The 27,027-nt window shown below is 42.1% G+C and overlaps 2 protein-coding genes and 1 long non-coding RNA gene across 6 annotated transcripts in view; 2 read left to right on the top strand and 1 right to left on the bottom strand.

Moving 5' to 3' along the window:
• The window catches only part of LOC129731757 (serine-rich adhesin for platelets-like), an 81,537-nt gene extending 62,179 nt beyond the window's left edge, over positions 1-19,358 (top strand). For 3 of the 4 annotated variants that reach the window (XM_055692004.1, XM_055692003.1, XM_055692001.1), the window contains 10 exons: positions 684-1,245; positions 1,515-1,671; positions 2,015-2,213; positions 3,402-3,511; positions 3,590-3,941; positions 3,998-4,452; positions 4,509-4,632; positions 4,697-5,179; positions 17,461-17,651; positions 17,965-19,358. In XM_055692004.1, coding sequence (XP_055547979.1) covers positions 684-1,245; positions 1,515-1,671; positions 2,015-2,213; positions 3,402-3,511; positions 3,590-3,941; positions 3,998-4,452; positions 4,509-4,632; positions 4,697-5,179; positions 17,461-17,651; positions 17,965-18,216 — 2,885 coding nt within the window. In that variant the 3' untranslated portion in view covers positions 18,217-19,358. Of the gene's footprint in view, positions 1-683; positions 1,246-1,514; positions 1,672-2,014; positions 2,214-3,401; positions 3,512-3,589; positions 3,942-3,997; positions 4,453-4,508; positions 4,633-4,696; positions 5,180-17,460 lie in introns of all 4 variants that reach the window. The other variant, XM_055692002.1, reaches the window with a different exon arrangement.
• LOC129731763 (thiamin pyrophosphokinase 1-like) lies at positions 18,528-21,329 on the bottom strand. Its single transcript, XM_055692012.1, has 4 exons — positions 21,089-21,329; positions 20,718-20,850; positions 20,490-20,653; positions 18,528-20,080 (listed from the first exon to the last, which is right to left on the bottom strand). The coding sequence occupies exons 1-4, from the start codon at positions 21,107-21,109 to the stop codon at positions 19,610-19,612; spliced, it is 789 nt and encodes a 262-aa protein (XP_055547987.1). The 5' UTR covers positions 21,110-21,329; the 3' UTR covers positions 18,528-19,609.
• Positions 21,330-21,646: 317 nt separating this feature from the next.
• On the top strand, positions 21,647-26,935 carry LOC129731768 (uncharacterized). The gene is made up of 2 exons (XR_008729084.1): positions 21,647-22,131; positions 26,302-26,935. It is a non-coding gene; the product is annotated as an uncharacterized LOC129731768 (long non-coding RNA).
• Positions 26,936-27,027: the final 92 nt, after the last annotated feature.

Genomic DNA, 27,027 nt, shown 5'->3' with positions numbered 1-27,027 from the left:
CGTCGAAATGCACGTTTTCGCCGAGCACGCGGCCGGGCTGAACTTGCGCACCCACTTCACATCCTCCAGCCGGCCGGTTTTCCCCTCCACAACCGCAACACTGTGATACACTTGCAGGGGTGGCTTGCGACAGGCTGTTATAAACATACCGCGATTCACTCGGGCATGTAGCAGGAATTGCCGGCATTATATAAAAGCTTCTTTTGCAGTTTTTACTTCAGAACAGCTGGCTTCCTGGTGGGTTTATCTGCCCACGCGTCGGTTTAAGCTTTGACAGTTTTTCCTCTTGATTGGCTTCCTCCCCTTTAACCGTTTCATTGTTCTTTTTTGAATTGTTTCGAGTCCGGAATAGCGGGCAGGAACATGTGGTTCTGAATAATTGCGCAAAAAATTATGCCTCAGTTGAATCAGTTACTGCAAGCTCAAAAGTATCGGTTATCCAACACCCGAAGTTACAGGCGCAATTTTGCAACACAAAAAAAAAACGCTCACAGCGCATTATACAAACGATTGCTCGGCATTGGAAACGGATTTTAATCACCTCTAACCTTGCTGACAAACAATCTGTCGGCGATTTCTTTCGTCCGTTACAATATACAATTACATTACGAAACACTCGCCACTTGTCATCGGGTTGTGATTATTTCTCATTCTTCTTCTACTTTTGTCTCTTCCTATTCTAGATGAACCTCTCGTAAACGGACATTCCACAGCACCACCGCTCGTTGTGATATCGACCAATGGTAGCAGCAGTAGCAACAGCAGCACCATCATCAGCCACCAGAAACACCATCCCGCCTCTTCCCTTACGATTGATCTCTCTACCAAGAGCAGCACCGGCAACGGTCATTCGCATCTGTCCAGCACGCCACCATCGTCCGGCTGTTCGTCGTCATCCTCTACGCTTACCATCTCGCCAGTGGATGATTCGCAATCGTCGCTGAATCTGAGCAGCGGCTCCAGTGGCTACATCACCAGCAACAGTGCCAACAGTTCCAGCTCGCTGAATCTCAGCGGCAGCAACAGCGGATCCTCCCCGCTTCCCCTGGCCGGTGCGACCATTAACGGTGTTGTCGTCCACGGTTCCAATTCTCCCTCGCTGCCCCATGATCTCGTTATCGTACAGCAGCAACAACAACAGCAGCAACAGCAACAACAACAGCAACTTAGTCATCTGGTTGGCCAAACACTCAGTCACATACCGACCGGCGGCCGACGGAGGACCACCAGTTCCAACAGCAATGGGTGAGTACTAAGTTCCGCTCCCGACGGTACAATCGACAAAAAGAGCATAAAACAAGGATGAATTTAATTGTTATTTCCACGCTCGGAGTGACATTAAATCAGAGCAAATAGAACCTTTCATGTTAAAAAAAGTTGGAGGTTGATTTAATCGCTGAATGGAGATAAAAGATTAAGTATCTCTAATCAATCCGAGCGAAATGTTGAATTCTTTCTTACTTTTATACATTTTTCCATCTCACGCAACTAATGTTGACATTATTCGTTCACAGCGTCGGTACCCGGGAAGTGCACAACAAGCTGGAGAAGAACCGCCGGGCCCACCTGAAGGAGTGCTTCGAGCAGCTGAAGAAGCAGCTCACGATGCAACCGGACGAGAAGAAAACCTCCAACCTGTCGATACTGCACGCCGCAATACGGTATATTACGGTGAGTTTCCCAGCTCTTTCACCCGGCGAAAAGCGCTTAGGTGTCACTGAGCACAGCCCCTAGATCTTCGGTATAAAGTCAGAAGTTTTTTTTATGCAAAACGCTTTCTGCAATGACAAAAGCTGTTTCAAAAGGTTTCTTGAATAGAAAAGTTTCGCGGTTGTCTAACATGAACCTTTAACAGCTTGTAACTCGTTTTTGATTAGAGTAGTTCCCCCTAAAGTCCACAGCATAATCCACTAAGCGATACTAAAAGTGGCAGATTCGCCTCCCCGCAGTCTATTCCACCTAATAAATCATTGTCAAATCCTCGATATAATAACACCGCTCATCCCGTCCGCAGATGCTGAAACGCCGGGAGCGTGAGTACGAGCACGAGATGGAACGGCTGGCGAAGGAGAAAATTGCCGCCCAAAATCGGATACTGGTGCTCAAGCGGGAGCTGTCCCAGTGGGGTGATGTGGACTTTTCCCGACTCGCAACGGACACCGCCGAGCCGGTCCCGAGCGGGGCCAGCGGCGGCACTGTGCTGTCAGACAGAGGTAAGTGTCTAGAGGACGGTATTCATCCGTGTAATCCGTCGGGGACAATTCAGACATGATCAGAGAGAGAGGTAAAAAACAAGTCCTCATTCAATCACAAATGAGTGGGGCCGGAAAAAGTGTTGATATGCTATTAATCTATTCAGAAGAAAAATAACTGCTTTTGCATGATGATAAGTGGCGTTTTTGTTTAATATGGATTGAAATGTTTGATTTGGTGAAAACTTACTTGGTGTTTCTTATAAAAATTGCAAATGCGTTCAGCACTGGACCATTTGTGGAATAGAGCCCTGGAAACTAAATATTGTAGCAGCCCAATTACGTGTAATTTTAGTTGACATTCGGTACATTTCAGCTTGTTTAGTTCGAATCTTTCTTTAAAGAATTTTTGATTAGTTAACAGTTTTTCCAGTTTAAAAAGTATGATTATTCAAATGGACGCAAATATCAGGATGTCAAACTGATGAAATTATTACTTAACTTTTGATTGACAACTATCGAGTTTTGATTCATTAAAGTGAAACTGGATGGTGGCTTTTTCCATACAATTTTGAGGTTAGGTTTCATTTTACTTAACGATTTTGATCGTAAAAATCTCAGCTTCCAGCCAATAAATAACGCTCGAATTGTTACAAATTAAAAGCGCTCGAATTGTTACTCTATGCACGCGTCAGCGGTGCAAACAATCTATCAAAGTTTCACACACGTAGTTCTAATGGTTTTTGAGAAAATTATCTTGTAAAATTCGGGCAAATTTTAAGCACGGAGTTTCACCTTAAACCATAGAAATATTTAATGACAGATTATGACCGATTTAAGAAAACGTCATAGTAGGCGGATAAACTTTTTGCTTGGTTATGTGCCGTGTGTGTTTTTCAAACAAAAACCATTTGAAACAAAGTTAGAAAAATTCAACTCTTTCCTTTCATTCCTGCGTTTCCGTTCCAGTTGTTGTTATTCTAAAAATTGCGCACAAAGTGCAAACAAATTGGCAAAGGACTACGAACTTCAATGGATGTTGAGTAATCGTTCATTGCACTGTGCAGGTTATTTTCATATGAATTGTGGCTTTTGTTGAAGATCAACCCAGGTTGATGCCGAGTAGAGCGAGTAATCCCTCTTTTGCGTACCTATAACCCAGCCAAGATAATTTTAATGCCAAATGTTTCTTCACTATTCTATCCACAGATCTACTGAACGACGCTCCGGGCGTTGCACCAGGCCGCAATGGACTGCGGTACAGTTCATCCAGTTCATTGTCCAGTGTTGCAACGACGGCCTCCCTGAGCAACTTACCGGTCAGTACTGCACTCCTACAATCCACAGCTAAAGAGCCGTCGCTAATCGATATGGATTTTTGCTTTCATTTTAATCAGCTCCAAACCACCATCTCACCTGTGATGATGTCCGGTTCATCGCCGACACGTGCAAGTCCACCGTCAACCTCCACGTCGCTGTCGGTGAATCGAAGCACCAACTCCCCGGCCGCCATTCCGCTGTCGCTCACCACCAAGGGGAGTCCGATACCGGTCGCAGTAGCCGTATCCGCTGATACGCACAATGGCAGCGGCTCGCCGTCGCCTTTGAAACTTGCCGTCAACAGCGGAACCGGTAATATACCGAACGGACTCAACTTGAATGCAATGCCTGCTAGTAACAACAGCATGTCGAATAGTGGCAGTTTCAACGGGACCAGTACAAATACCACTCTGCCGTTGTTTGTCGGTGGTGAGTGTTTAAAGCTACTTTTTTACTCCGAAATCTGAACATAAAAATCCTTTCAGCAAACAACATCAATCAATCTCAGCTGTTCACACCTGTGACGGCTACCATTCTGACAGCAGGTGGCGGTACCTCCATCCAGACGCTTCCGTTAAATCTGAACGTAACATCCACCATGTCCAACGGGGGCTCCCAGCACGGTCACGTAGTGTCATCCGCACCACCAACCGCCGCCTCCGGTATTAATGGGTTCACCGGTTCAACTCCGAGCAGTTTGCAGATCATTGGTAAGACCGCTAACGGTACCACAATCCCGGCGGGGCTTATCAGTGCCAGTACCGGCAAGGAGCTGATCAATGGCACCCGGCTCCCGAAGAATGGTTTTCGCACCGATGGCAACAAAATTGAAATTATCACAGCCCCCACGAGTGGTGGTTCCTCACTTGACCAACCAGCCACGAAGGTGATTAAATTGGTCAACGGAAACACCATTGTGGGGTTGACCGCGGTCGATAAGGTAAGCTGCTTCGAGTTGCTATATTTATTGGATTACTGATTTCATTCATATTTTAGGTTGTTCAGCAAGGTGGACTTATGGTCAGTCCAATTCAACTGCTGGCCTCTGCCCAAGGTCTCCGTGTTATTCAGCAAGCGCCCAATGGGTTGGCCACCATTGAACTCAGTACACCTGCTAATGGTACTGTCCCTTATCACAATATACTGTTTGCGAATTCTGAACTCAGTTTATTTTCCTCCTGCAGTGCAAACACAGTCAAATCCAGCCCAACGAACCACCGGTGGTAGCGGAAGCATGCACAGCACCACCGCCAACAACATTAATACTACCAGCTCATTGCATTTATCCAGTCAGCCATCTACTATTCAGTCAAGCCAAACATCAACCCACCAATCGCAGCAGCATCAGCCGCAACATCAAATCCAACAAATGACCAGTGCCCAGCTGCACAAACTTCTGCTAAGTTCCACTGGGACCAACGGACTCAACGGGTTCACCAATGGTGGCAACGGTATCGTAACTAGTGCAGCCTATTCCAACGGGAACACGACTAGCATCACACCGGAACTGGCTCGATTACCAGGCGGAGCCGAACTGAACATATTGCCGGCTGGCACTAACGGTGCCACGGCGCTGCCCCTCTATCGGAGCACCGGGGGCCAACAGGGAAAGCTTTCCTTCGTGAATGCTATCTCCACCGTTGGCGGTACCGGACTGACGTTGAAAGGTAAGTTGTTAGGGGTGTCGTTGTTAGAACTACGTGGTTATTGAAGGAAGGGGGAAAAGACTGTTTTGCAGTACGGCTCATTTTATCAACAGCTCTTCGCGAGGCTTAGTCTTCGACTACCGGCATTTTTCACTTCTGAAAATCTTTTTAAAGTAAATGTGAAGTGAAGTTTTTTCTGAAATTTCAGGACGTAACAAAAAAGCTCGTTCTAATGCGGCTTCAAGAAAACATGAGGATTCTCCTCCAAGTAATTCCAGGGTTGCTGAAAACCTGCAAAAATTTTGGAAAATCAGGAAATGTCATGTAATTAATTTTTCGATCAGAAAAATCAGTGAATATCAGAAAAATTGTAATTTCTGTAGCATACGAGTCAAATTCGGGACCTCTACGATTTGATTTCATATCCGATTGAATACTTTTTTCACTGGGATTTCAAATTTGCGTTCATCTACGTTGCATTTTTTTTGTGCCGACCGCTAAAAAATGTCAGGGAAAGTCAGGGAACTTGATGTTGAAAACTTTTCCACCACCCTGAATACAATTTTTTTCAGTAATAGGCAATATATTCACTTTTTCATCGATGACAAATTATTAAACCAAGTCATTCTGAGCATAATGCCTAAATGAAACCTATGAAGAAAGCTAAAATTCTACCTGTTGTGGTAATCCTTGTAAATGTGGTATTTAATGTTCAATTTGGCCGCCAAGGCGAAATTCGTATTTTAGCAAAATCTTTTGAAGGCCATTAACATCTATTGCAATATTTGACTAAAAATATATACAAATTTTATTCTTATAATGCCAACCACGGGAGACCGTTTGTTTTGCAAGAGCTTTCGAATGATCAGATCTTTGATGAAATTAAAGATTGTTTAACGGAATTTCTTGGTTCTGCCCCCAACCAAGTAATTTTGACGAAACGAAAGGCAAATGCGAAAATAATAAAACTCTCTACGGCTTTCCACACTGCAATCGTGGGCGTCTTTGATAAGGAATCCCGAAAAAGTAATCCTGTTCCTATGCTTCGAAACTGAGGAATTTTATACAGTTGCTCTGCAGACAAAAGTTATCGGATTCCAGGCATGTCTTGGGGGATCGCAACTGACTCAAAATTTAATGTTAATTTTCTTGTATTGTGAACCAGCTCTTCCAGCGGGTCTCGAGATGAGATGCTGGCCTAACAAGCCAGTCGTCGTATGTTCGAGTCCCGGCTCGGGAGAGACTGTTAGTGTCAGTAGGATCGTAGAGCTAGCCCCGCAAATGTCCTGTACACTTAACAGTCGGTTGTGAAGTCTGTGTATAGTAAAACAGAAGGTCGAATTCCGATACGGAATGTAGCACCAAGGCTTTGCTTTTTTTTCTTGTATTGTAGGATGTATTGAAATCCACTTAAGTGAATTGTTTGCAGAGACGCGAAAGGTTTGTTTCAACCTGTTAATAATAACATTACGTGTCCAATAAAAGGAGCTTATTACGGGAGTCACTTCACGGTGAGATGACAACCGTAATAGGCATGATGAAAGTGATTCCCATTTGATTTGCACGCGTCTTTTTTCACCATGAGATTTTTTCACTTCGTTCTCACCGTGAGGTGACATCCTTAATAAGCCTCATACTTGGTAATATCAATGTTCCACGATTAAATTTCAAACCCGCAACGTATAGAACCGCAATAATCATAAACCATGTAGTTTACAGATGCGGGTGTGCGAATCCGAAAGATTTTCCACAATGAAACCTAAGGATTTCTGCATTCGGATTCTTGAGGAATCAATGAGAAGGTTTTCCATATGAGATTCGAACAGATTCTTTCCGTATTACAGAAACAATTCCACTAACGATTCAGTCACCGAGTTATTGGTATCATGAGAATTCTCACTCAGGATTCTCTGTGTATTAGTCAAGCTATAGTCACAGATCTCGTAACTGTCATATGGCAGCCAAATGTATGATATCTGGTGATTCTTCTCACTCAAAGTACATCTGTCACGCGAAAGAGCCAGCTGGTAGTCTATAAGAATCAGACATCCGTTTTTACAAATAGTTGAAATTCAATGCAACTACTTCCTCAAGAAAAATTCCTCGAACACACATGGTTGTTGGAAATCATCTGAAACTGCTGACAAATTTAACCGCATCGAAAAACATGGAAAAGGCAAGCTTTCTACAAAATGAAATACAGAGGACTCGTTGAAATATAGAGCACCAGAAAAAAAAATCACAGGAGGGTTGTGTGCAAAGCCACGACCGCAAGGTTGAAGTAGAATACTTTTACAAGAAAGATAACCCGGCTGCTTGCCTGTCAGTCATTATTTCTAGTAAATAAACGTTGACTAATCAGATCAATCGAATTTTGCGCTTCAACAAGGATTGATCATTTTCAATATTATAGCAAGTTGCTTGTCATGATTGGGGCTTGACAATTTTTAAATTTTGGTTACGCGAAAAATTAATTTATATCGGAATATCGGATAAGATACCGGTCACCGTTATCACTGACAGTGCGAATAAAGTATTCCTTGTGATAAAATAAACAACTGATTTAACACTCAAAACTAGACGGCTCATGTGTTGTCAAAACGAGTCGATTTACTAGTGCCCGCTATCGCACAGAGACTGCATTTCACTAAAGTGTCTCACTGCATCAGCTGCTATCGATGCTGATACCCGCTGCAACTGCTACACCATCCGTAGCCATGCCACAGTTGTGGCCGCTATACGCTGCCATTGGTATCCGCTGTCCCTGCATCAGCTGGCCCAGCTGCTATCGATGCTGAGATCCGCTGCAACTAGTGCGCTACCCATTGCTATGCCACAGCTGTGGCCGCTATCCGCTATCGCTGATATCCACTGCACTGCTACTGCTGCTGCTAAGGGAGGACTACTGTTGTCGCTGTCTAGAGCTATTATGAGCAGCTTCGGCTGAAACAGGCTCTTATATAAGCCAAATAGCATATTTTAAATTGCAAGGTCTATGATTCTGTCGACCGTGCAATCAGAGGTAGAATTCTTCGTTTTGACAAGGCTTTACTATTGTCAATAGTACAATAGTTTGAATAATCAAATTACAATTATCTTCATTTGAAAAGAATCTTAGAAGATTTTCCAATCTATTGCTGCAAGAACGAAGGAAATCCATCGAAAACTAACCGATTTATTAGCATTTGAAATTGGACATATTTTTCACATTTTTCGGTTTTAGATTTTCATTTCACATCCCTATGTAGCTGAACTTCCTGAGAGAAGTATTCTACTTCAAAAAGCATTTTGCGGTTCAAAATCGGTTGCTAATTACAACCTTTGAGCTGCCCTAACATTGGGGGAACTAAGATACACGGACAACATGCACTGTGGAAGCTATTTCACATTCAGTAAATTAGACGAGTGCGACAAATTTAAATTGTTAGGATGCAACACAGAATGCTTGCTTGCGTTGACAAAAATTATTAACTTTCAATGACTTGTTTATTTGCCTTGAAAAAGGCATTTTGATTTCCGAAATTGGATTTCCTGATGGCAATCATCATGCTGCCCCAACACGGGGGGGATTATGGCAGTCTGACGACACCCGCTGAGAAGAACCGCGCTGCTCCTGAGACGTGGTGACCAACCACAGGGCTAGTGCTGCTGCTAAGGAAGGACGACTGCTGTTGTCGCTGTCTAGAACTATTATGAGCGGCTCCGGCTGAAACAGGCTCTTATATAGGCCAAATAGCATGTTTTCAATTGCAAGGTATATGATCCTGTCGACCGTGCTTGGGAAGCAAGCATATAACGACCAACCAGAGGTCGAATTTTTCGTTTTGACAATGCTTGACTATTTTCAATAGTACAATAGTGTGAATAATAAAATCACAATTATCTTATTTTGGGAAGAATCTTAAAAGATTTTCCAATCTATTGCTGCAAGAACGAAGGAAATCCATCGAATACTAACCGATTTATTAGCATTTGAAATTGGACATATTTTTCACTTTTTTCGGTTTTAGATTTTCATTTCACATCCCTATGTAGCCGAACTTCCTGAGAGAAGTATTCTACTTCAAAAATGCACTCGTAGTCTCTTACCCGAGAATAATAAAACACTTCCAAGAAATGTTGCACTAGCAAAAAGACAATTTCCACGTGTTGTAATGTGCTGGAGCACGAAATCTATGTCTGTGATAGGGAACCTTCTCGTTCACGAGGCATGACTGGAGAAACGCGTCTAATAATGCGGTAAAATTTTTAATGTCTTTTTGTGCAAATTATTGTACTCAGACAAAAACCTGTTTTGAATTGGATGAAATTTTAGTGAATAAACGTTAACCGTTTGTTATTCAAAGTTGGTCATGCTGATTGCAGCCTTTGCGCTGCCCCTACAGTGGGGGGATTACTAAATAAAGTAAAAATTGGACAACTACAACAGAATTTGATTGCATCCCGCACAGAATGTCTGCTTGTGTTGATGCCAGAAAATTATTAACCTTCAATTATTTTTTATTTGCCTTGAAAAAAGCATGGTGTGGTTCAAAATCGGTTGCTAATTACAACCTTTGAGCTGCCCTAACATTGGGGGAATTAAGATACACGGACAACATGCACTGTGGAAGCTATTTCACATTCAGTAAATTAAACGGGTGCGACAAATTTAAATTGCTAGGATGCAACACAGAATGCTTGCTTGCGTTGACAAAAATTATTAACTTTCAATGACTTGTTTATTTGCCTTCAAAAAGGCATTTTGATTTCCGAAACTGGATTTCCTGATGGCAATCATCATGCTGCCCCAACACGGGGGGAATAATGGCTGTCTGGCGACACACGCTGAGAAAAACCGCGCTGCTCCTGAGACGTGGTGACCAACCACAGGGCTAGTGCTGCTGCTAAGGAAGGACGACTGCTGTTGTCGCTGTCTGATGCTACGCTATGCCACAGTTGTGGCCGCTATACGCTGGCCTAACTGCTGAGCAACTGCAACACTATCCGTAGCCATGCCACAGTTGTGGCCGCCATTGATATCCACTGTAACTGCATCTGCTGGCCCTGCTGCTATCGATGGTGAGATCCGCTGGAACTGCTGCGCCTATCCACAGCCATGCCACAGTTGTGGCCGCTTTCCGCTATCGATGGTACCCACTGCTCGCTCCCGCTGCTGCTAAGGGAGGACTGCTGTCGTCGCTGTTCAGAACTATTATGAGCGGCTTGGACTAAAACAGGCTCTTATATAGGGATGAAAATAGGAATGAATTATTTCACGTACGTGGTGGAATGATATAGCGATCATTTGATAAGCTCCACCTCTTTTTTCAGTTTCTAAAGTTTTTCCTCAGTTTCGTAGCACGGATGCACAAAAATGATTTCTTGTCGAGCCGGACCGATAGCACTCTCATTGAAGCAACAAAATAACATGTTTTGTGTCGTGTTGCGCAGCTTCGTTGAAGAAAATGTTCCCGTCCCCGTGTCGCATGTAAGCAGATTATTGCGTTCAGTAGACAGTAGATAGTGTATCCAGCGAATAAACACCGATGGTGCTCTCACACACGCAACGGTTTTAACCCGTATCTTATTGCGGTTTGTAACATCAAGCGATTTCGTTTGCTCGCTGTTGTGTGTTGCATCATGTTGCAACTTGGCAGCTGGGAGACGACGAAATTCTGTTTATGCTGATTGATTGAATCGACTTCATATTAGCTCTGCATAGTCGGACTAACTGCTTTTGTGAATGCGTACTAACAGGGAAATTTATTATTCAATGTCGGTTATGCTGATCGCAGCCTTTGCGCTGCCCCTACAGTGGGGGGTTTACTAAATAAAGTGAAAGTAAAAATTAGACAACTACAACAGAATTTGATTGCATCCCGCACAGAATGTCTGCTTGTGTTGATGCCAAAAAATTATTAACCTTCAATTATTTTTTATTTGCCTTGAAAAAAGCATGGTGTGGTTCAAAATCGGTTGCTAATTACAACCTTTGAGCTGCCCTAACATTGGGGGAAATAAGATACACGGACAACATGCACTGTGGAAGCTATTTCACATTCAGTAAATTAGACGGGTGCGACAAATTTAAATTGCTAGGATGCAACACAGAATGCTTGCTTGCGTTGATAAAAATTATTAACTTTCAATGACTTGTTTATTTGCCTTCAAAAAGGCATTTTGATTTCCGAAACTGGATTTCCTGATGGCAAACATCATACTGCCCCAACACGGGGGGAATAATGGCTGTCTGGCGACACACGCTGAGAAAAACCGCGCTGCTCCTGAGACGTGGTGACCAACCACAGGGCTAGTGCTGCTGCTGAAGAAGGACGACTGCTGCTGTCGCTGTCTGATGCTACGCTATGCGCATAGCCATGCCACAGTTGTGGCCGCTATACGCTGGCCTAACTGCTGAGCAACTGCAACACTATCCGTAGCCATGCCACAGTTGTGGCCGCCATTGGTATCCACTGTAACTGCATCTGCTGGCCCTGCTGCTATCGATGGTGAGATCCGCTGGAACTGCTGCGCCTATCCACAGCCATGCCACAGTTGTGGCCGCTTTCCGCTATCGATGGTACCCACTGCTCGCTCCCGCTGCTGCTAAGGGAGGACTGCTGTCGTCGCTGTTCAGAACTATTATGAGCGGCTCCGGCTGAAACAGGCTCTTATATAGGCCAAATAGCATGTTTTCAATTGCAAGGTATATGATTCTGTCGACCGTGCTTGGGAAGCAAGCATATAACGACCAATCAGGGGTCGAAATTTTCGTTTTGACAAGGCTTGACTATTTTCAATAGTACAATAGTGTGAATAATAAAATTACAATTATCTTATTTTGGGAAGAATCTTAGAAGATTTTCCAATCTATTGCTGCAAGAATGAAGGAAATCCATCGAATACTAATCGGTTTATTAGCATTTGAAATTGGACATATTTTTCACTTTTTTCGGTTTTAGATTTTCATTTCACATCCCTATGTAGCCGAACTTCCTGAGAGAAGTATTCTACTTCAAAACTGCGTCACAAATCCGTGCAGAAATGGAACTTTCGGTCACTACACGTCGCACGGTTTTGGAAACCTAAGTTAACGGAACGACATAAACAGAATCGCTTCAAATTCGTAGAGAAGGCGTATCTTGGACCGATTTTTTCTGATGAAAAAAGTTCATCTTCGATGGACCAGATGGATGGCAATGATCCGGAAGTCAAGAACTCTGCGTGTGTACACTTGCGCTTCCGATATTCTGTTTATTCAATCGTTCTTTGTTGGAGAGGGCGTTTCTTAGCCTTCGGGAAACAGTATCTAGTACACCTATAAGTCCGAGAATCGTAATTACGTCGAGAATTACCGAGGGATTTCGCTTATTTGCTGCATCAGTAAGACCTTCAGAACGCTGGTTCATGGAGCACTGTATGATACTGTTCGACCCTTGGTCTCGGAATTTCAACACGGATTGGTCCAACATCGCACTACAGCCGCGAACTTCATGTACCACACAAATATGCTGTTTTGAGAGATGGAACTACGCATTCAAGTTGACTCCATCTATATTGAGTTTTCCAAAGCATTCGACACGGTACCTGATTGGCTGGTTGAATTGGTTGGTTGAATGGATCCGTTTCTACTTAACCAAACGATGCGCTTTCGTGAAGTTTCATTCAACTTGCTCGGAGTCTTTTTCAATCATCCCGGGTGTTCCACAAAGCAGTTTCCTGGAGCCGCTGATCTTCGTATTGTTCGTTAATGATATGTGTCCTCGTATATTATCTATCAAGCAATTGTTTGCAGATGACCTGAAGATTAATGGGATTGTCACTTTTATTCTCGATAGTTTGGCTCTTCAACCTGACATAGACTATCTAGTACAGTGTGTAAAGAAAATGAAATGAGAGTTGATACCAAGAAGTGTAGAATAATCTCCTCTCGTCGCTGTACCACCGTTAATCACCAGTACATGCTGGAATCAACTCCGTTGAAACGTGTTTTCTCCATCACCAATCTAGGGGTTACGCTAGACTCCAAACTGGCGTTCAACGACCACATACTAAACATCATCGTACTTTGATACATTAGGCCTTTCACGGACATCTACGCTCTGAAGACACTGTACTGCACTCTTGATCGTGGCCTTCTGGAATACGCTCCCATTTGTTCATTAGGTTTGCACTACGCAATTTATCTTGGCATGATCCTTTTCATTTCTTCATCAATTTGGAAACGTTAGGAGCAAAGCGACAGAGGATCCAAATAATGTTCATTTTTGATTGCCCTCAATTACTCCGGGCAATTCGACTCTATGTTTCACCCCGACACTTGCGAATATCTTTTCTTTTTGCTGTTCCTTCACATAGAACTGCGTACGGCCAGAACAATCCACTTAACTCTTGCCTGAGGGCCTTCAACCGTGTAGTGTGGTCTGCACGATTTATTCGACGACGTACCAGTGAATACTAAAGTTGAGCATGAACTTTGGAGAGGGAACAGTCATGTTCTAGGGAGGTTTTTCCTCTTAAGGAAAGCTTTCGTTGGCGTGGATTATAACAAGAATAAAGGCTGGGGATTATGTAAAAAAGCTGGAAATAAGTTCAATTGAAAACAACGCGGTTCTGATGGGTCCGGACTTCGTTTTTCAGTGAGATGATACAGCAATTCACAACTCAAAACTCGCGAAACAGGGGTTTACTGATAAAGACGTCGAAGTTCGCGAGTTGCTAGCCTGTTCTCTGAAACTCCGGAATCCGAATGAGAACCTCTGGTCCATTCAAACAATTTGGCAACTTTGTATCAATTCAAATGAAGTTTCCGGATTGTTTAAGGGGACGTGCTCTCTGGCCGTCATTGAAATTTGCTGCGAAAACTTTTCTTTAGCTGCAAAGGTCTCTGGGAAGCCATCAAGCCGAAGATAATAGAAAACGGAACCGTTAAATCCTGCTCCTTGATCCCACAATCTACGCCCACATCGAAGACGAGGAGTCAGCGCGTGCGGCGTGGGACAAATAAGAAACGGCATTCGAGGACAAAGAAATCTCCCGGTAGATCGGATTGCTTCATAAGACGCACCAAGACAGATTTGGATTCGTTCATAAGACTCACCAAGACAGATTTGAATTCGTGCGGTTCGGTTCGATGGACAAATATTAGAGTGCCAATAAAAATTCATTTTTCGAATATCGTTTAGCGGCAGGGCTCAAAAGTTTCGTCTTCTCGAAAAAAGTCCCCATGCTAAATTTCAGCTCGATCGGACATTGGGAACACGTGCCTCAAGCGGTCGAAGTTTCACGAAAAATATCGATGAAAAAAAGCACAGGGGTGAGGTGATACATGAAATTGTCGGAATCGAAATTTTTTTTAGATGCCAAATGTCCTAGAAGTGCATAAAGCGTCGAGATTTGGTGTTAACTCAAAACAAATTTTTTTTTTTCAAAAATCCAACTTTCTAGGTCTTAGAGATTTTTCGAGCTTGGGACCAATAACAACTTTCCATTACGAATGCATCTTGACAGTAATGTAGGACACACTAGTAATGAAATATGTAGTCTTTTTGCCGCTTTTTTTCAAGAAATATACACCACATTTAAAGAAACAGACCGCGACCGCGAGAATTTCTCGTATTTTCCTGAATATTCGAATTCTTTATCTGTCAATCAAATATCTGAATTCGAAATTCAGAACGCACTTAAAAATTTAGACGCTATGGAAGGTCCTGGACCTGACAGAATAGCTCCAATTTTTCTCAAAAACTTGGCAGAAGAACTATATACACCTCTACTCTACCTCTTTAATGTGTCTCTGAAGAATGGAATATTTCCAGGACTTTGGAAAATCTCATATTTAGTGCCGATTTTCAAATCTGGCGCTAAATCTGACATTTGTAATTATCGTGGAATTGCCTTTATTTCATGCATGCCAAAATTATTTGAATAAATAAATAATGAAAAAATCTTTCAGCAGGTAAAAAACCTAATTACAACTCAACAACACGGTTTTTATAAAGGCCGATCAACTACCACAAATCTTTTGGAAGCAAAGTTTTTGGAATGGCTACAGTCATACTTAACAAAACAAACCTAAATAGTCCGCTTTCAAAATTCCTTTTCAAACCCAATAGAAGTAACTTCCGGGGTTCCTCAAGGTTTTCACCTGGGCCCTCTTCTTTTCATATTATACGTGAATGACATTTCCTGTCTTCTTAAATCAATACATGTGCTTGTATATGCTGACGACATGAAGCTCAAACAAACGGATGGGCTCTTGGTAACAGAAATTTGGAGAAACTTGTTGGTCACTGGAATTTCACTGAATGCTGAATCCAAGGCTGCGGATTGTCGTGTTTGCCCGATGGGTAAGCAATCTAAGGTGCCGTTCCCGAAAGGTGGATTTCGTGTGTCGGAGGTATCCGACCGATGAAAATGAACTCTCGAGGCATTTATTTTATAAACCGATTGCCTAACTGTGGTCACGACCAGCCAAGCCATGGTCCAGATACCAAAGCAAGAGCAACGTAAGAGTGTACTCACGTGGTTCGATGGAGACACTAAGAGCTATGGTCTGTACGATCTAAAGAAGACCACAATCAAGAATCGTGAAGTCGTTTTCCTAAACGAAGGTGTATTGAGCCATCTTACGTTAGACTGGATATCGAAAATCCGGTTGAAACTGTGGGCACTTCTGACTGCAACACCCTGCGAATTGGAGTCAGAAGACAAATGAAGAAGATGATTCAAGAGGCGATAGCGAATGCAGTACATGTACCTGGACTGCCCTTGTACTCCCTCCGCGACAATCTACACAACCACTTAGGTTGAAGGTGTCGAGGCGCAGCGGATGGGTGCACGTTTTTCTACGCAAGTACAGTATCATTCGTGTTGACAGCACTGGCCTTCCTGGTATCCCACTTCCACAGCCAATCTCTGATAGAGATTCGAGCAACTCCTTTGATTTTTGAAGGCAGCGATGATGAAGGCAGCAACAATGGTTTTGTGGCGGTGACATTGGGTACGTCGGTAGCAATGGAGGCAATATAATGATTGTTGCGATATACGTCGACGATCTGATGATCTTCTGAAACGATCCAGCATGGAAGGACAAACTACAGCAACATCTCTTCAGCTGCTCCCTGATGAAAGAACTAGAACAATCGCAACACCGCTTCGGGATCCGAATCGGAAGAGCCAATGATTCCATCAATTTGGACCAGGAAGCCTACAAAGAGTCGATGCAAACCAGTTAAGGTGCTGGTGAATAGCAGGGAGAAGCTTACCAAAGATGCGAGCCCGAAGATGACAATGAATCTTCTGTTATGAAGGACGTTTCGTATCAGGTAGCAGGGGCACTAGGCCGGATATTCTTTTCATTAAACTTTATTTTGTACTTGTAATACTTTGGTAAACTCCTTAATATTTGAATCGAATACTTATCCGGCGGAACGAGGGTTTTCTTTTCTTAGCGGTGACGGAGTTGACGAAAGTCAAAACCGTTCGCAATGATGAAACCTCTTATGCTTAAAGCTATTCCGGTGAGACGAACTGGAGTAGACCAGTCGCTGCGGAATGCTCATTGATTAATTCTATCGCTTTATTGAAAATCATTCGCTTTTATAGGCAAATTCAATTGCCAAAATATTTAATTCTATGTGTTAGATGTGTGGCCAGCTTGGCCCCCTGCTGGAAACAGCTGGAGAGTCGAGCATTAAAATTGCAACGCTGCATTTTGCGTGCTGTATGAATCAGGCACCAAACGTTGCGGTACACTCGCTACAAGGCCTGGTAGCGAGTGTGCTGTAACGCTTAGGCATAAGGCTTTCAGTAAGTAACGGAATTTACTTGCGCGGGTCAGTGGTTTGAATCGAAATTTGTTTTGTTAATGGTTTACGGTCCCGTACAAAAGAGTTGGTATACGACAATACGCTTTAAACCCTGAAATATTACTAGTGATATTCTGCGTTACCTATTTTTCCCTACCATACAAACCAAACACAAACTTCACCCTTTCAGATAAGTGAGGTATGTTAAATCACCATTGAAAAATTTCCTCTGATACCTACCTATTTGCTTGATTAGTTCTCGAGTTATGCAGATATTTTTGTTTTATCTGTATGGGAGGCCTTAAGAAGGGAGAGGGGTCTAGAATCATTACTAAAATCTTGATCGGCCCCAAAAACTCCCACATGCGAATTTTCATGCCGGTTGATTCAGTTTTTTCTAAGTCTATAAGGATTAGACAGAACTTTGCTTTCATATACACCTATAGTTAGAAAATAGATACATATAATAAAAAAACAGTGGCAAAAAATTAATAATGTTTTCATTTTCAGGTACCGATTCCACAGTATCCAGCAACGGTAACCGAACGGCTGTACACGTGGTCACACCTATTCAGACCAGTGCCGGTCATTTATCGGGCTTGACACCGGTCATGGTTTCCCGCTACGATCCGGACAGCAGTCTGCCTGCTTTATTCACCACGACTGCCACCGGGCCGCAAGCAACCACTCAGTTGGGCAAGGTGGGTTCGGCACTGCTTTCCCGAAACTGAACTCTCCTTGTTTAGTATACGTGAATACCACCGCTTTGCGCCCCAACCCTCCACACCAATAACAACAACAACAACAACAACAGCAACAACAAACCCCATTTTCTACTAGTGAATAGTAAGCACGCATCCAAACATACCAACACGAACACAAACAGATACGCAGTTTGAATCAATTATTTTACAACGCTTTTTTGTGGTACAACATCGTGCAAAGACTAATCTGGAGTGCTCTCTTTCCCGTTTGTCTGTTTTCTCTACCTCTGTCCTATGCCAATGGGCTCAGGTGGTAAAAACCGTCGGACAGTCAGCAAGTGGCCTGCCCCTGATTGCGGCCACCCCGAATGCCCAGTATCTGAATACGGTTCTCAAACCGTCCACGAGCACCACCACCGGCAATAGCGAAGCGACCACAGCCAACCTCATTCTACTGAACAGCAATAAGGGTCAATCGCTATTATCAGCAACGCCGCCGACTCCGCCACCACCGCCGATTGCGATGTTAACCACCACAGAGGTCACCGCAAACGCCAACTAGTGCCAGCGGCGGGATAGGAGAAGGCCACTCAACCGGTTTCGAGCCAGGCAGCGAACAAGCGTATCAGCGTCCGGCAGCAGCAGGAGAGAAAAAGAATCAAGAATACAGTGCGCTTCCAGAGGTGTGAAAGGAACCCACGAATTCAATTAATCTATTCGTCCGACTTTCTGGACAAAGTCCTCTTGCGAAATAAAAGAAAAAAAACAAAAATTCAAAAAAACATTGTAAACTAGTACTATATGATATCATTACCCCAGATTGCAAGTACCACGTAGAAGAGCAACAAGCAAACATGTGTAATTTATAATTTGTTTTTTTCTAAAATTAACTGTAGCTCAATTTTATTTTTTATTCCAATTTTTTAAAATCCTGCAAACGATACAAATCAAAAGAGGAACCACGAAGAGAAGAGAAGAATGTATGTAGAGATGTGTAGACCACACTTAGCAAGTACCGAAGTAAGGCGATAGTTTGTAAAACTACCGCGAAATCAATTTAAGACACTCAAACACACAAGTTTACAAACATAATAAAATTAAGCAGGCAACACAGAAACTAAGTAGAAACGAAACCCAACCTAACATTTTATTGTAAATATTTAAGACAGCCAAGCCGCGAAAAACAGGAGCACACATACATACACACACACACGAACAAGCAAACGCTTAAACAAGCGTTAAGGTGTATTGAAGTTCTCTTCTTTGTATGGTAAAACATAAAGTACAGTATTTAATTGATAATGAAAAGAAGCAGATGAAAACAAGAAAAAAGAAAATATTTGTTAACGGAACACAGCATACGAATTGTGGCTCGAAGCTGCGGCTGATGGGCGACACCAAAAAACAAACAAACAGCTAAACAAAAAGCTAAAATAAACAAACATACGGTTTACTCATTTGTGCATGGTACAAATTAATCGAGGTGAATGAGGAGACAGTAAAAATGCAGCGCGCATGCGCGAGAAATAAGAGGTCAAAAAACAAAAAAAAATCGATATGCATAAGTGTACTGCGCACTTGTGGAGACAGAAGGAGGAAGTGTGTGCAAGCATGGTGAGCACTAGAAATAACTTATAAATGGAAATGTTCGATATCACAAGAGAACAAAAATAAAAATGTACCTATTTGAGAAGAAAACACACAGCTCGATTAGGCTCAGAGTATTCACTAGCTTCGAAAAAGACATTTTTCACAATCAATTCAACACATTTCATCATAAATCCCTTTGCAACATTCAAATTTTATTTAAAAAAAAAAACACATTTAACACATAATAGAGATAAAGGAACTGCTTGGCACCGCACCCTGCAGTCCCGTATAAAGCAAAAACTGGTTTTAGTCATCTAGCTCAGGCAATACTCTTGATCGGTTTCGAACCGGGCAGCGGCCAACTATCACATATCTTTCGGGGTTGTCCCCATGGACCAAAGAACGGCACTATCGGTACGAATGAGAACCTCCTCGGCGGAATAGGTGTTGGAGGTGCTTACCATGGTGCCGAACTCCGACACTCGGTTGTCGAGGTTCCAGTGCAGCCCACTGGTACTGCAGATGGCCCGTTGCCCGATCGGAATCAGCGAGCACCAGATGCGTCCGTTCACCAGCCGGGAAGGTATCTTGATTTGGTGGTTTCCCACTGGCAAGAGCCAACTTAGCGAATTACTGGAGCGTAGAAACACTGGCGTGTCGGGCAGGATGGTACGGGCTAGGAACAGTGTGTTGATGTTGGCCATGATTTGATCAAGTCTACCGGAATTCTCGCATAGCACCAGGACCCGACTGATCTCGCTAGCGTAACCAGTGCTCTGCAGTACATGGAGCGATTTCGTGAAATCTGTGGCGTTCTGGTCTGGAGTTTTGATGATCTGCGGAAAACAGGTAAATTTTATTTAAATATTTATTTAAAAATTTTACCCAATCAGATATTATAAGATGACTCAATTTCGCGTGACATCTTTGTACCTACTGGAAAGTAGAATAAAATTTCAAAATTTTGTTATATTTACACGGTTTTTGAGCGTGTTGGTCTCATAGCTGGAATACCTTTGGTTTTAATTATTTCATTAAAATCAATGAGCTCAATGAATGAACATTTTTCGATGAAAAATTAATTTTGATTTTTGCTTTGGTGATATTAGGATTTTAGCCTGGTTTACCTAAAATCTCTATTATAGTGCAGCCCTTCTATTTTCAGCGCTGCACAGATTCGTACCGGTTCAACTATGATCGAGACCCTCAACATTGACCGCAATACATATTAATTATAACACTTACCCTGCAGTTCAACCGCGTGACGTACGACATCGCTTCATCGGTGCACGAATCAAAATCTCCCGTTACCAAATCGGGCGGTTTGAGTTCTTCGTCTGCGTGGAAATTTTGCCGAACAAAGTCCACCCAGCGGTTCGTTCCACCATCAACGGTGATGCGCACCTTTGCTAAAATCATAAAAACATATATTTTAAACGAAAATCAAAAAAAGCACTACTAATGCTTGCCAACCGTTGTTCCAAATTGATCGAAAGTAATCCTTGTGGAGCAGAATCGGTCGATTTAGTAAAATAACCGCCAATCCATTGTCGCCAAGGGTTGCGTCAATCAAATCGCCGGAACACCACGTGGTAGCTGCGCGTAGCTGAAAAGTACAGAAGTGCCGTATAAATATTCTTCCCATTCCATTCATGATGCACACGATGACGTTTTCGCACTCGGTTAACTTTGTTTACGCAAATCTCTTGCGTCATTGAAATGCATTGCATTAGAACGGGGGAGGGCGCGTCCGATAACCTTGAAACTACACGCCAAACAAACAAAAAAACACCCCACCGGCGGTGGCAGGGGGTCTGATATTGTAAAACTGTTATCGTACTTACGTCATCGTTATTAAAAATCATTGCGGTTTTGCGCCGACTAATCTGCACACGTGTACTACTACTTTGGATTTGGTGGATTGTGTGGACGAATTTGATTATACGTTTCCTTGAGTTAATTTGTTTATTGCAAATATTCTTTAGCTAATAGCTAAACGTACTTTCCGCAGGAGACACTAAAGTGTGGAAATGTGAAACGAAAATAATACTCGACAGACAGTACAGCAGCAACTGGATGACAGTTTGAGTGAGAAATCGAGAGAAAAAAAAACAAGTACAGAAAGAGAGGAAATGCGTGAGCTTTAACCACTGAGGAGACATAAATTGCGCTACAAGCAAGCAGAAAACAGAAACCATACGAATTCAACAAACATACAGCATCATAAAAATTTGGCTTGAATGAAACAAGCAGCCTCTTTAAATTTTATAATATATCTGGTTAATAATGTACATAAAAATAATACCGTTTAGAGTATCTTATTATATCCATACAAGAATCTAATAGGAAAATTTGAACCATGCTAAAAGCCTTCCATGAAATTTCACTCTCCCTCGACTTTCTCTCTGCTCTAAATATCGATCATATCGATGCTATGCTAGTGTTCCCATACCTTTATATAAGTTGCAATAAAACTTGAAGGTAGAACTTTTTTAACTCGTTCCTTTAATAAAACGACAAATTTAATTGGTTGATTTGTCGCATGCACAAATCGTGGTAGCACAACTTACAGCCTATTCGGAAAATCTAAACCATTTGTGCTTGTGCTTGCGCTGCAAAAGATTCTCTAGAATGGTACTAGCGAATGTGGCAATGGCAACACTTGATAAAATGCTTGTTTCGTTGAATCAGGGTTGACGTTCATAAAAATATCGATGTGTTCGACACTCAAAGCCGTAACACATTCTTCGTCGAGTTGGTAACGAACGTGGTCTATTTAATTGCGAGGAAAATAAAATATTTTGTTTTGGAGTGGAAAATTACGAACATCCTGTTGTGAAGTGTGCAGATGAAGAATAACAGTGTCTAGTTGGAAAAATTTTACCTGGTTGGCGAAAAAACGCGAAATCAATCAGTTGATTAGCGGATATGAGTGTGGTTAACGGTGTCCTACTGCATTGGGCGTAACGATGGAAACACCAAATGGTGGAACGCTGATGAAAACAAGTTTGCCACGCAGACTTGATGTGCAAACGAAGGAGTTTAGAATATGCAAATTATCAAAGCGATAGAGGACCTTTCGAGGTCATGGTGGAGAAAATGGTGGAAGATAACGAGAAACTGGGCATCAACAAAATATCAATTGAAGTAGTACTGAAACAGAATGGATTCGCCAAATATGTTCTCGACATCAAGAAAGTTGGCGGTGCCAGAGTATTGGTATACACACCTGAGTGGCAGGAAGCAAACTGACTATCCACACCTAGCAATGGGCGATATTGTATCGGTATCGAAAATATCGATACTTTTGAGACGATATTTCGATTTTTTGGATCGATACACAAGCGTCCGATACTCGACCGTATCGATACTGAAAACCGCGATATTTGTATCGATATTCTTTTATGCATACGGACCAGCTAGCTGACATGTTACAAGGGCTAACATCTCAATGTGTACACGAGATCACCGCCACTTTTCATACGCTATGTTATGCTGTCTGTCAGTGTCAATGGAGCCCACACATCGTAGAACCGCTGCGATGTTGGCTGCGATAAAGCAAAGCAAATCGGATAGAGATGCCAGCTAGTTGATACGAGCTGGAACCACTGAAAAGCTGCCACTGTCAGTATAAGTATTGCACAAGTCTATTTGCACTAGCAAAACTTAAGCCTGTATAACACTCTTTGACCAAGCGTCTAATATTTGGCACTTTTTGACAGATAAAAATTTGGTCGAAGATAATTATTTGTCACTCTCCAATTTTAACATGAGGCAAACACGGGCAAACAACAACCATGTTGTCAAATAAATTTGACCATTATGTCAGAAGGTCAAAAATTTGACCATTAGACAAAGAGTGTACTACAGGCTTTAGATGGAGAAATAGATAGAGAGAATGTTGTGAGCCAAACGAACTGTCAAAATCTGAGCCAAACGCAGCATAGGGCCAAATTCGAAATTTGTTTTACTTAAGCCACACATTTAAAGCCAAAAAGGAGTGCTCAATAATAACGTGTTCTCAAATACTTTCAAAAATAGGCATAGCTCTACGTTGCATTATTAAGCCACAAAACTTATATTGTTTCTCTGACAATTGATTAAAATATTGTTTGTTTACATTTATACTCAGCTTCATTTGTTTTTATTTCAATTAATTCTACTTCTCTATTTCTGCGTTGAAATGCATCCACAAACCCCTCAAACGAAATTCAACGTTATCAGAAATGATGTTTGGTTTCGATTTAGTTGGGCCATAACCCAACGAGCGGGAGCCCAACTTAAACGTAGCCCAACTAAACATAGCCCAACGAACGAAACTTGACTGTATTTTAAAAACAAATATAAGTTTTCTGGTTACACTGTTCAGATCGAATATTTGCAAGCGGAAACTAACTCACTCGGGTTATTCGCGTTGAAAGAGATTTCGAAGGCTGTTCGCACCTACGTGAACTCTCATATGCAATTGTCAAAATGTGCGTGATGACAAAAGCAAAAATATTTCCTTCCTTCTTTTCCGCATGCAAAAACCAAACAAATATCAGCAACACCGTCAACGCGAATGCTTTCCGTCAACACAAGTTAGAGTACAAGTGAAAAAAAAATTGCAATATTTATTAGTTAGAAAAATTCAGCGGTAGACTTCACTATCTTATTTTCGCTGACATATCTAACTTTTTTATGTCATCAATTTCCTCTTAAATTAATATGGAAGTGTCAATAATTTATACAAATAAAACGGGAGCTTCACAGCCCATTGGGCCAGTGAATACAAATCTTGAATATATAAGTTGTTTAATTCATTTGTTTGCCAAAGCTCAGAATTTCTGCATTGCCTGTATGTATTTGTTTGTGAAGTCTTTTGATTCATGCTGCTCTAGAGAATGCGGATAGATACCAGAAAAACAACAAAAAGTCGACACATCAAATTTTCATTGCTGGAAACCAGCAAAATTTTGCTGATTTTTGGTGTGCTGTGCTTCCAGCAATCTGTTCAGCAAAATGAAATTTTCTGATTATTCAGTAGTGCTCAATTGCATAAAAGTGACAAGTCGTTTGCTGTATGTTCGGTAAAACAAAATACAACTTGCTGGTTGTCAGCTATGAAAATTTGCTGTTCGTTCAGCAAAGCATAAATCAATTTGCTGGTTACCCGTTTATTCAATGTTTCCGCCAGGCACCAGATTCCATCCGCCAATCGGATCATAGGCAAATTACTGTTGAACTAGAGATGTATGATTATCATTTCAACTTTTAAGTTCATCTAGCCCAACAAGGACTTAGCTATGGTCCCATATTCGCTATCAGGAGCTTAGCGATGATCCCGTACCAGCTGCACAGCGATTTGGCGTGTTTTACTAATGACGGCTTGACGTAAATTTTTTGACATATCAATTCTTTTGCTGGATTCCTGCAAACATTCATTTACTGTTTTCTGTTCAGCAAATAGTTTTGCTGTATTTTCGCGAATCACTGAATCAATTACTGGTTTTCAGTAAATTCAGGGTGGCCACTCAATATAAATTTTCAATTTCCCGGTTTTTCCCGGTTTTCCCGATGATATTTAGTGAAATTTCCCGGTGTTTTATTTTTAAAACATATGAGAAAAAAATCAATTTTCACATGCTTATTTGTGCCTTGCAAAAATAGTGTTACAAAACTATGAAAAACATTCCTCCTTCATCGTGTTTAGCTGTTTGTCGACTTTAGCAAGTACCTTCATGGTGATCTGCTGCACAATTTTCGCCCTCTTTATCTCCAAATCGTTGACAATCTTTGCCTTCTCGCGCTTTTTTGCTTCCTTCTGCATCTTTCTCTGTCAACCTTCTCTCGAGCTTGCAGTGCTTCTGTATCAGGGTGCCAATGAAATGCGTGGGATAAATTCAAGAGTTGGGGCATAGAGTTTTTGTCTTCTAGAAAAATGTCCTCAGGCAAAACTTCAAGCGGACTTTGGGAAGAAGAGCCTCAGAGTGACCAATGAAAAAAATGCACATGAACTGTCAAGATGCATTTTGCAAAATCACGATCTGTTATTTCAAAACAATTTTTTTTTCGAAAAACTTCGATCCTGGGATTTTAAAATTTTCGAGCTGGGGTCAATGTATTGTATAAGAAATTTTCTCATGGTCCGTAAAATAAATTCAACTGACACTCTGAATAAACAATTTGAAAAAAAAAATTATTTAGCTACTGTTTGTTTATGATATAGAAAAAAAAACTGAGAAATCTTTAACAAACAGCTCTTAAAGGTGGCGTCTTTCCCCAACAAAATCAAGTAGTCAAAAGGTCCAACACAGAATGAAAAAATTTTTTTTGCTGCTTTTTGCTGCTTGTGGTTAAAATCATACCAAAAATCGGGAAGTACAAACCGGGTAGCTCCGTTCCGGTCCGGTTCGAAATAAAATCGAGACTCGAAGTTTCCGGTCCTATTTGACTTTTGACCGGATTCTCCCCGATGCGATGTCGAACACTATTCACAAGAAGTTTCAATACGCCTCCCGCGACGCTGATAACTTTTTGACTTCTTTAAAATCTGACAATATATGTTACGGAACAGTAAATTTATCCACCTGATCAAGCCTGATTTTATTTGACGCAGATCTTGCTGCGAAGCCGCTGTCGACTTTAACTGAAACCAACAACCAGCTTTCCCCTAGCCGGCAGAATCATGCCAGTTAGGTAAACATGAAAAAAAAAACAGGGTCTCATGTTGACATTTCCTCAGAAACTGTTGAACGAATAAAGCGGCAGACATGAAGAAGGATGATTTTCCCGGCGTGAAGCCTAATTTCCCGGTTTTCCCGTATTTTTTTTTCCGGTGATTTGAAATTCCCGGCTTTTTCCCGGTAGAGTGGCCACCCTGAGTAAATTCAAAAAATGATCTCAACTATAGTATCGATACTTCTGGTATCGATACTTTTTGACCGATATTTTGAGTATCTCGATACTTTTGGTTCTTCGGGTATCGATACTGAAGTATCGATACTCTCCGTCGTATCGCCCAATGCTATCCACACCAATAACAACAACAACAACAACAAACCCCATTTTCTACTAGTGAATAGTAAGCACGCATCCAAACATACCAACACGAACACAAACAGATACGCAGTTTGAATCAATTATTTTACAACGCTTTTTTGTGGTACAACATCGTGCAAAGACTAATCTGAAGTGCTCTCTTTCCCGTTTGTCTGTTTTCTCTACCTCTGTCCTATGCCAATGGGCTCAGGTGGTAAAAACCGTTGGACAGTCAGCAAGTGGCCTGCCCCTGATTGCGGCCACCCCGAATGCCCAGTATCTGAATACGGTTCTCAAACCGTCCACGAGCACCACCACCGGCAATAGCGAAGCGACCACAGCCAACCTCATTCTACTGAACAGCAATAAGGGTCAATCGCTATTATCAGCAACGCCGCCGACTCCGCCACCACCGCCGATTGCGATGTTAACCACCACAGAGGTCACCGCAAACGCCAACTAGTGCCAGCGGCGGGATAGGAGAAGGCCACTCAACCGGTTTCGAGCCAGGCAGCGAACAAGCGTATCAGCGTCCGGCAGCAGCAGGAGAGAAAAAGAATCAAGAATACAGTGCGCTTCCAGAGGTGTGAAAGGAACCCACGAATTCAATTAATCTATTCGTCCGACTTTCTGGACAAAGTCCTCTTGCGAAATAAAAGAAAAAAAACAAAAATTCAAAAAAACATTGTAAACTAGTACTATATGATATCATTACCCCAGATTGCAAGTACCACGTAGAAGAGCAACAAGCAAACATGTGTAA

The sequence above is a fragment of the Wyeomyia smithii genome, chromosome 3, assembly GCF_029784165.1.
Source record: "Wyeomyia smithii strain HCP4-BCI-WySm-NY-G18 chromosome 3, ASM2978416v1, whole genome shotgun sequence".
NCBI classification, from domain to species: domain Eukaryota; kingdom Metazoa; phylum Arthropoda; class Insecta; order Diptera; family Culicidae; genus Wyeomyia; species Wyeomyia smithii.
The sequence above is the reverse complement of the archived record's forward strand: the minus strand, read 5'-3'. Positions and strand labels throughout refer to the sequence as shown.

What these genes read in the sequence shown, in the direction of transcription:
- LOC129731763 (XM_055692012.1), bottom strand. Translation starts at nt 21,109, where the DNA reads ATGATTTTTAATAACGATGAC. An exon ending in TGATTTTTAATAACGATGAC is followed by an intron (nt 20,851 to 21,088) that starts GTAAGTACGATA and finishes TGTACTTTTCAG; the next exon opens with CTACGCGCAGCTACCACGTG. An exon ending in TCGATCAATTTGGAACAACG is followed by an intron (nt 20,654 to 20,717) that starts GTTGGCAAGCAT and finishes TTATGATTTTAG; the next exon opens with CAAAGGTGCGCATCACCGTT.